Below are 10227 nucleotides of genomic sequence, written 5' to 3'. Positions count from 1 at the left end.
GTGTCAGTGTGTGTGTGTGCGCGTGTGTCAGATTGTGTGTGAGTGTACGTGACGTGTGTCAGATTGTTTGTGTGTGTGAGTGTGCGCGCGCTTTGGAATGAGTAGTAAATAATGCAAGTAATTGTATGTTGTGTGTGTGTGTGTGAGAGAGAGAGAGAGAGAGAGAGAGAGAGAGAGAGAGAGAGAGAGAGAGAGAGAGAGAGAGAGAGAGAGAGAGAGAGAGAGAGAGAGAGAGAGAACAAATGCCACAGTCGTGTTGTGTATTTAAAGCTTTGGTCTCTTACAAACACACAGACAAGACATAGGAGGATAGTTGGGTTATATTATCATACTTTATTACTTTTTAAAGGCAAGGAGTTTTCAACCACAACGGCAATAAGAACACACTGGAAATAAATCTCCCAGGGCTTGTTGTCTGACAGTCTGGCTCATAATACTCAGTGGCACACCGATCATATCAGGCTGTAATAACCTGCAATAGTACTCTGTAATAACCCCACATTAGGACATACTCATTCTTGGAGCCGTACATTTACATGGTCATAGCTTGAAGACCTCGGGCAGAATGTCAAGAAGTAGGATTTCTCAGTTAGCAAGAGAAGTTACGCTGAAATAACGTTTACATGTGTTGTTGAGAGGTCATTCTGATGATCTGAAAGATAAGATACCAATGTCCCAACTTTGATTATTGGAAACATCAATAATTACATACATTTTTCAGGATCCAAGAATTAATGCAAGAAACCATGACAAAATCAACATCAACAACCAAGAGATTGAGGATGTAGACCAATTCACATACTTGGGAGCCACCGTCTGTAAAGAGGGAGGAGGTATGAAAGACCCAATGAACAGACTCTCCATCTCCAAAGCAAGAGGTGCATTTATCAAACTCAAAAAGATCTGGTACTCCAATACTTCAACAGCATCTCGAAAAGAACAAAGCTGAGATTGTACAAAACACTGGTGGTGCCAGTCCTACTGTCTGTATGGATGTGAAACATGGAAGATGAACAAGGGAGACAACAAATCAGTCGACGTGTTCCATAACAGATGCCTCAGAAGAATCCTCAGAATCCAGTGGCAAGACCATAGAGCACCATAGTGCTACTAGAAAGAGCCGACATGAAGCCGATGAGCAAGGAAGTGAAGTGGCGAAGATGATAGGACACATACTGAGGCAAGACCACAACGACTGCAACATAGCAATGAATTTGGCACCAGAAGGGAAAAGAAGAAAAGGAAGACCAAAGACTACATGGAGACGCACAGTAGAGAAAGAAAGAAAAGAGGCAGGGTGGAGCTCATGGCCTGAAGCAAGAACAATGGCAGCTGACCGGGAGAAGTGGAAACGCTCTGTGAAGGCCTTATGTGCCACTAGGCACGGAGTGGATAGGTAACAGGATGTAATCAATCAAGAGACAAATCCTGGAGCTGCTCCAGACAGTGAATAGTGGAACTTGTAGGACACTGACAGAGCCTATGGTGATTTGACTGGGATATGTGGACACTATGGCAGTTACCCATGGGATATGTGGACACTATGGCAGTTACCCATGGGATATGTGGACACTATGGCAGTATATATTTTTTTTACTGGGATATGAGGACACTATGACAGTATCCATGGTGGTTTTACTGGGATATGGGTACAATCTCTGATTCAGAGCTGTACGCCCTACAGTACATCTACATAACTCATTGGAGGTAATATCTCAAACAAAACATTATTTGAGCCCACAAAGTTGGTGACCAATTAATTCCCAATGGACCAACTGCAAAAAGTGTCATCCAATCAAAGTCTCTATGCTCTGGTTCCCAGCTGGGGAGAGTTTCTGTTTCAGGTGGATTTCCACTTTAGCAAGTGGTTCTGTGGCTAACTGGTTAATCCTGGTTCTCTAAACACTCTCTGGTTGGACAGTTCGACCACTAGCAGCACAATAAAAACACAGGGGCTAGCACCACACACATAAACACCCCCCCCCACAACAGACTGCCTGTGGAAATGCTCCCAAGATGAAAACAAACTGTATTCTGAAGAAGCCTTTCTTTTGTTAAAACATATATATTATGAAAATAAATGTAGACATTTGTTTAGTTAGAGGTATGTGATACACTGTTTATAAATAGAATAGTATTATTAGGATTGTATGGATACAGAATTATTATGGATACATATTTGTACAATTTCATATTTTAGTAATAATAATAATAAAAAAAGATTCACAATGGATTTGGAATTGGCCCGTTTGGTTATCACTGTGGGATAGTGGTTAAAAAAAAATACAAAAAAAGAAAAATACAAAATTAAAATACAAAAATTCAACACATTATCTTCAGCATGGATATAAGTACATATCAGAGGTATGGCTTCACTTTTTAAAATGCGACAGTTTACAAAACAGTTAACAGGAAAAAAATACGGGACAACTTTACAGATGTCCCCCTAACGCTGGCTACATGATATCTACTGTAACGCAATCTGTTCTTATAACAAAATCTGCCTATACTTGACAAACACAGGGCTCTATGGTGAAACTCAAGGAGCACATGTACTCCTACAGTAAATGGAACCTTCTGGGTAGTATGACTTTATTCTTTTTAACGCATGGCGCTGACACGGCAGCACTGTCAAAGTGCTGCCACTCCCAGTTTGCCTCATCGTATGAATTCAACCTCACAGCAGCTCAGCCTTGAACGGGTTTAAAACAGGCTAATTGAAAATGGTTACTAATGGCATTGTGGTGAGGCACAGCACTGGAGAGAAGGAATACTATGACGGTATGAATCTTAGTCTTATTCTCTTGTCACAATGTGGGTGGCATACGTTTTCCTTTGTGCCATTCTTTCAACACTTTAAATCATCAAATAAACAGCCTGCTAACATTAAGAGCACAGTCCTCATTTAAATCTGTTGGTACCGCTAGTGGTGGCTTCTGAGTAGCTGGCAAAAGAACGAACGCTGACACCGTTTTCACACACTGCGACAGGGGCCCAGTAGATAAAAAATAACCCATTTAAAGGGGAACTTTGGCCAGTTTAAGAATTCATACATGTTATTCCTATGGTCCAAATCAGTACAAAAATACAGTTCATTGGGAAAGATAGTTAAGATGACACAGAGTACCCAGGGTGATGGTTCAGAACTTGGAACACTAAGAAAATAAAGCTAATTTGGGTATAAAAAACTAACTTAAAAACTCTCCCACAAAAAAACATTCCGTGGCTCCACAAAATCAATCTCCCATTCGTTGTCTGAGGGAGCAGCTCCAGACTTTATACCTGATGACATCACAAGTTTGAGTCTTACCTCTCTGGTTTCTGGCTTTATGACAGAATAGCTCATGTTCACAAATATTAATTGAATGTTCCTAGGTCATGGAAATAACATTTTTGGAATTCTTAAATTTGGGTTGTTGTTCCCCTTTAAGCTGAAAATGTTCCTTTAAAATGCAGGAGGCTCTGCCACTGGTGGCCATGGCTGGTTTACCTGTGAAGCACTTTGGATGTTTAGTGTGAATGCAGATATTATCTTTCTTTTGAGTTACCGGTAATAGAAAACACCATAAAACTTCTAAGAGATGCCCCGTATCAAATAACAGCCTGTGGCATCTTCATATTTGACCAAATACGGTAAAAAGCCTGTCACAAATAAATGTCTGGCCATTTTGGATGTTTGAAGCGAATCAATACCTGGGTTACTATTAAACGTTTTATGGTAATACGATTGTCACCTAGAAAAGACACATCCTCTTATTGGCACGGTACAAAATAAAACTCCTGAATAAATAAAGCCTTGGATTGTTGCAAGGTAACATTTTCTGTAAACTTGTTTTCCGCTCACATGAAACGTATCATGACGGTTTGGTTACATTAAATAAAATTGGCATTGAAATTGACAACAATGATAACACTGGTAGAAGGCTATGATACATGTTGAATATCTGAGGACGGTGAAGAGAAACCTTGACACTTTCAACTTTAGTTGGTTATTTCTCATCATCAGACACTTCTTTCACAATTTGAGGAAAAGTTTCCACCTTTGATATTCAGTTCCCTTAAAAAATGCTAAACCTGCTAACAGCTCCTCATGGTTTCAGTGAAGAATGCTAACCTGCTAACGGTTCTAAATGTTTCAGTGAAGAACGCTAATTGCTAACGACTTCTCATGGTTTCAGTGAGGAACGCTAACTGCTAACGGCTCCTAATGGTTTCAGTGAATGCTAACTGCTAATACAGAAACTATTCCACCACAATGTGAACAAGCATCTGGTGAAACATAAATAACAGACAAAAGTTAACAAAAAGTCAAGGTTTCCCTTTTTAAGTCTTTGGGTTTTTTTGAAGTCAGTTGTTGTTTTCTTTGGTTGTCACAGTGACGAGCTGCTTGGCGGCTTTGGCGATGTCGTAGGCGCATTGGATGACCTGCTGAGTGACCAGCTGCATGTCGGAGGGGCAGGGGTCAAGGGGTGTGGCCTTCTGACACTCAGCCTGCAGTCGGCCGGCACTGGAGGTGAGCAGACGCAGGGACCCTCTCACCGTGTCCGAGGAAGGCCGCTGAGGAGAGAGAGGAGAGTAATTATACAGTTCAGACCACTGGCTCTCAAACCTTCATGTTGACGACGAGGTTCGTATTATTAGGCCACAGACCCACAACTGATAAGATTCTATTAATTAATAATGCAAATTTGTAATACACTACTTTGAAAGGATTTTTATGTGATTTTGAAAGTAACTGTTTGTAATGGCTTCCAAAATATTTTTTTGATTGATATTGAAATGACGATTACTCATTGATTTGATAACATCATATGACGATGACTGAATTAGTTTGACCTTTCTTCTCGACCAAAGGCTGCCTTTCTGTCATGTTCTACAAGTTACCAAAGACGTTTAAAAAGGAACTGGTGAAACACGCCGTGGCTCCCTCCTCCCTCTCAACATGAGGTAAAGCTACTGTTTGGGCTTGTGTGGGGGAGCACAATACTCTTTTTATCTCCATTATCTTATTCTCATGATTGTGGGAAGACAAAATCGTAATTGAAACTGAAACTCGATTAATCACCCAACTTTCTCCACTGGAATTACAATTGGAGGTGGTTGTCCTAGTTCAGCCCTTCGTGAAAAACCTGGGCGTGTTCTTCGACCCCGAATTTAGCTTCAATAGGCATGTGAACTCGGTGGTGAAGGAGTGTTTTTTCCAGCTTCGGTCCATAGCTAGGATCAAGGCCATTCTCTCCCCCTCATACATTGAGAGAGTCATTCACGCATCCATATCTTATTATTGTAACTCCCTGTACCTGGGGCTTAATAATTTGAACATAGCCCGCCTACAGTTACCCCACAACGCTGCTGCTAGATTGCTCACAGGTACTCAGAAGAGAGCTCACATCACCCCTGTTCTTGCCTCCCTTCATTGGCTCCCGGTTCGCTACAGGATAGAATTCAAGGTACTCCTATAATATTCATTTATAAAGCCCTTAATGGTAAGGCCCCCTTTTACCTAGCAGACTCCTAGTATACCAACGCCAGGGCCCTCAGATCTGCTGATAAGGGTCTCCTAACCACCCGTAGGTCCAACTTAAAGTCTAGGGGGGGGGGCATGCTTTTGCTGTCGCAGCCCCTGACCTCTGGAACAGCCTCCCCACATCCATCAAATCTGCCCCCTCCATCGAGTCTTTTAAATTTAAGTTCAAAACCCACCTATATTTCATTAGTGTTCCATGACTCATTCTGACTCTTGCCTTGTTTGTTTTGACGTGTTGTTCTGTTTCTTTGTTTGTCTGGTTGGTTGTTTATTTTCTGTTTATTTATACTTTAGGAGTACTTTTTACCTTCATTTTACCTTTAATTATAGTGCCACCATCTGGCCGATTGGTGTGATATTTGTTGAATTGCATTGGCACAGCGATATCTATCATTGTGGCAAATTTCATGTCTCTATCATGTACTATGTAATTTTGGGACAGACAGACAGAGACAGACAGAGACAGACAGAGACAGACAGAGACAGACAGACAGACAGACAGACTAACACCTGCTGCTTGGTCACAGCTAAAACCTAGGGAGGTAAAATGAACATAGAACAAAAAGTTCGGAAATTTGTGTTTGGTAGATTATTTCTCTGTTGTGAGCTAAATGTATTGCCAAGAAGCATTGTTACAACAGAGTAATAATAAATAATCAAACACAAATTTCCGAACTTTTTGTTCTATGTTTAGTACGAGTGACAGGGTAGGGCTCGCAATTCAAGGGTGGGTACAAGGCTCATTCTGCTAGTGGCTTCGGAAAATCTGATCATGCGGCCATCTTTCTTTCACCAAAATATAAACAAAGAATCAAGAGCACTCCGGTAGTCTCGCGAGAGGTGCAGAAATGGGAGTCAGAGGAGACGCTACAGGCTGCACTTGAATGTACAGACTGGAGCGTGTTCCGTGACAACACAGATAACATTAATGACTACACGGAGACAGTGCTGGACTTTGTTCGTACTTTGGTGGAAGAAACAATCCCCACTACCATAATTAAAGTTTACCCAAATCAAAAGCCCTGGGTAGACAAATCCATCCGTGAAGCTCTGAAAGCGCGCACCACAGCATACAACGCCGGCCTGGTGGCAGGCAACATGAATGACCACAAGGTGGCGCGATACAACGTAAGGATGACAGTAATAGAGGCAAAACGGCGCTACAGGGATAAAATTGAACTTCAGTTTGAACAGGCTGACTCCAGAGCTATGTGGCAGGGCCTCAAAACGATGACAGACTACAAAGGCACCTCCCTCAAACTGAACAGTGACATCTCCTCAGCAAATGATCTCAATACCTTCTATGCGAGGTTTGAGGCTGGTAATAACAACACCAGCCTACAAGCCACGGCAATGGGGGGGGGTCTGCTGATGGAGACTCAGTGTTCAGGGTAACAGAGCATGAGGTGAGGTGGACCTTTAAAAAAGTGAATATCAGGAAGGCAGCAGGACCGGACGGCATCCCTGGCCGCGTCCTAAAAGTGCCGACCAACTGGCCCCGGTATTCACTGACATATTTAACCTGTCCTTAGAACAGGCTGTCATCCCCACCTGCCTGAAGAAGTCCACTATCATCCCTGTACCTAAAAAATCCAAGCCTGCTTGCCTCAATGACTACCGCCCTGTAGCTCTCACCTCCATAGCCATGAAGTGCTTTGAGAAGCTAGTAAAGGGCTACATCTGCTCCTCCCTCCCCATCAACCTGGACCCCCTGCAATTTGCATACCGCCCCAACAGGTCCACGGAGGACGCCATAGCCCATGTGCTGCACACAGCAGCATCACATCTGGACAAGAGGAAGGGGAACTATGTGAGAATGCTATTCATCGACTACAGCTCAGCATTCAATACCATAGTCCCCTCCAAACTCATAGCCAAGCTCAGGGACCTGGGCTTGAACTATGACCTCTGCCAGTGGGTCTTGGACTTCCTGACGGGCAGACCCCAGGTGGTGAGAGCAGGCAACTGCACCTCCTCATCCATCACCCTCAACATAGGGGCCCCCCAGGGCTGTGTTCTGAGTCCCCTCCTCTACTCCCTGTACACACATGGCTCAGCGGAGTAACAACACAATCATCAAATTTGCTGACGACACAGTAGTGGTGGGCCTGATCTCTGCAAACGACGAGAGGGCCTACCTGGAAGAGGTCAAGGTCCTGGCGGGATGGTGCCAGGAGAACAGCCTCTCCCTGAACGTCAGCAAAACAAAGGAGATGATTGTGGACTTTAGGAGGTCGGGGGTCAGGGACTACAACCCCCTCAGCATTGACGGGGCACCGGTTGAGAGAGTGAACAGTTTTAAGTACCTCGGAGCCCACATATCCGAGGACTTGACATGGACCACACACATTGACAGCGTTGTGAAGAAGGCACGACAATGCCTCTACTTCCTCAGGCGCCTAAGGAAGTTCCAAGTCAGTCAGAAGATCCTTAAGAACTTCTACTCATGTACAATAGAGAGCATCCTGACTGGCAACATCACCTCCTGGTTTGGGAATAGCACTGCACAAGACCGAAGCAGACTACAGAGAGTGACACGTTCAGCCGAATGCACAATTGGAGGGGGGCTTCCCACCCTCCAGAACATTTACAACAAGCGATGCAGGGGTAAGGCTAAGAGAATCATCAAGGACTCCAGCAACCCAAACAACTGCCTCTTTGAACTGCTGCGGTCAGGCAAGCGATACTGGAGTCTCATGGCGAGCACAGAAAGACTCAGAAGAAGCTTCTATCCCCAGGCCATCAGGCTGCTCAACGAACAATAGACACTATGCAACAACCATCAAATGCACACAGCACAGACATCCACACTCACACACTCACTTTAAACAAACAACACACTGCAGCACCCACTCTCCACACTTTAGATCACCTAAACACACTTTATATTTATTGGTAAAGGATTTGCACTACAACTCGTACACCTTACTGTAAATTGTACCTAAATTGTACCTCATCCCATTTCTGCTTTGCACTATATAGTATTGTATATTAGTACATTGCATAGTATATTGTATATTGTATGGTAACTCAGTTACTTCTATTCTGCATCGAACATTGTACATATGTCTATACTGAACACTGACTTCTATTTTTACTTCTATTTTACATGCTATACTATTTTATTTTATTTCATACTTATCTTGTCTAGCACAGTCTCTGGAGCGTAACAGTAAGAAGCATTTTGTATAAAAGTATTCTGTACTTCTGTATGACAACTATTAAAGAAACTTGAACTTGAAAACTGAGAGATTATTCCAATTTCAATATCGTACTGTGTTGCTCTCATTTTGCCTTATGTTGTAAATGCAGCACACCCTTCCTTCACAGTAGTGCACTCTGCCCCTGCAAGCCCAAACAGTAATTCAAGCCCAAAATAAACTCATCAAAAAAAGTTCTGAAACATTATTTCGGTCGATTATTCCCCCCCTTTAACAATACCAATTGGTATTGTATTTTATATCTTTGGAAAGGCTGATTAGTCACCTTTACAACGAGGTACAACTTGTAAGGATTGTGCATTTGTGGAATGAGCAACACAGCTAACCGTGTGGGTAGCGGCCCAAGAAGATTAGCCAAAATCTGTTGCAATATTCTTGGTTGGTATTCACTCTTGTTTTGAGCTTCAAGTGCTGGCAGGTGTATGCCAATCACAGGTGTGTCACTGGCACCTATTTGACAGCACTTGTGTGCATGGGTCCTGCAACTTTGTTGAGTTTGTGTGTGCTCCAAGCATAAACATGGCACATTTGTCCCTTCAGGATAAGGCCTGTGCAATAGGGCAACTGGAAGCTGGTGTTCCGGTACGCAGAGTGGCAGCATTATTTGGTGTCAGCCCTGGTACCATTTCCAAACTTAGGACCAAGTTCTGTGAGACTGGTGAAGTCAAAGACAGACTGCGAAGTGGCCATCCCAGGAAGACAACACCTCAAGAAGACCGGTTCCTCATCCTTGCTTCACTGAGGAACTGTAGGCGTTCTTCCAGAGATTTACAGGCAAGATTTGCATAACGGTACCACAGACTGATCTCTGATAAGACGGTAAGGAACATACTTCACATGGCCGGTATTCATGCATATAAGGCTGCCAGGAAGCCTGCAATGACTGCCCTTCACCAGCAGGCCCGTTTGTGCTGGTGACAGCGCCGACAGTGGAACCTAAGAAGTGGGGCAACGTTCAGTGATGAATCAAGGTTCTGTCTGCGGAAGCGGGATGGCAGGATCAAAGTATGGAGACGGTGTGGAGAACGCTATGCAGATTGCTGCATAGATCGCGTGACACCTTTCAATGGGGACAGTGTCGTGGTGTGGGGCGGTATCTCTCTCACAGGAAAAACAGAACTTGTCATAATTGAAGGCAATCTCAATGCAGTGAGATATTGGAATGAGATTCTGGAGCCAGTGGCAATCCCATATATCCGGAATCTGGGACCTAACACCATCCACCAGGATGACAACGCTCGCCCCCACAGAGCCAGGATCATCACAGAGTACCTCCAGAATTTGGGAGTGGAGAGGATGGAATGGCTTGCCGTGAGTCCAGACCTCAACCCAATTGAACACTTGTGGGATCAGCTTGGGTGTGCTGTACGTGCCAGAGTGACCAGACCAACGCAACCATGTTGGCTGACTTGCGAAAAATCCTGGTTGAGGAATGGCATGCCATCCCACAGCAGTGTGTGACCAGGCTGGTTACCAGCA

At 43.7% G+C, this 10227-nt stretch overlaps 1 protein-coding gene across 4 annotated transcripts in view; it reads right to left on the bottom strand.

Annotated features, from left to right (window-relative positions):
* Positions 1–414: 414 nt before the first annotated feature.
* The window catches only part of LOC311236678 (ARF GTPase-activating protein GIT2-like), a 108360-nt gene continuing 98547 nt past the window's right edge, over positions 415–10227 (bottom strand). For all 4 annotated transcript variants that reach the window (XM_084324394.1, XM_084324395.1, XM_084324397.1 and 1 more), the window contains one exon: positions 415–4557. In XM_084324394.1, coding sequence (XP_084180520.1) covers positions 4348–4557 — 210 coding nt within the window. In that variant the 3' untranslated portion in view covers positions 415–4347. The remainder of the gene's footprint in view (positions 4558–10227) is intronic.

This window comes from Notolepis coatsorum (genome assembly GCF_963971535.1).
Source record: "Notolepis coatsorum genome assembly, chromosome: 11".
Taxonomy (NCBI): Eukaryota; Metazoa; Chordata; class Actinopteri; order Aulopiformes; family Paralepididae; genus Notolepis; species Notolepis coatsorum.
This window is presented reverse-complemented; position numbering and strand designations above follow the sequence as displayed.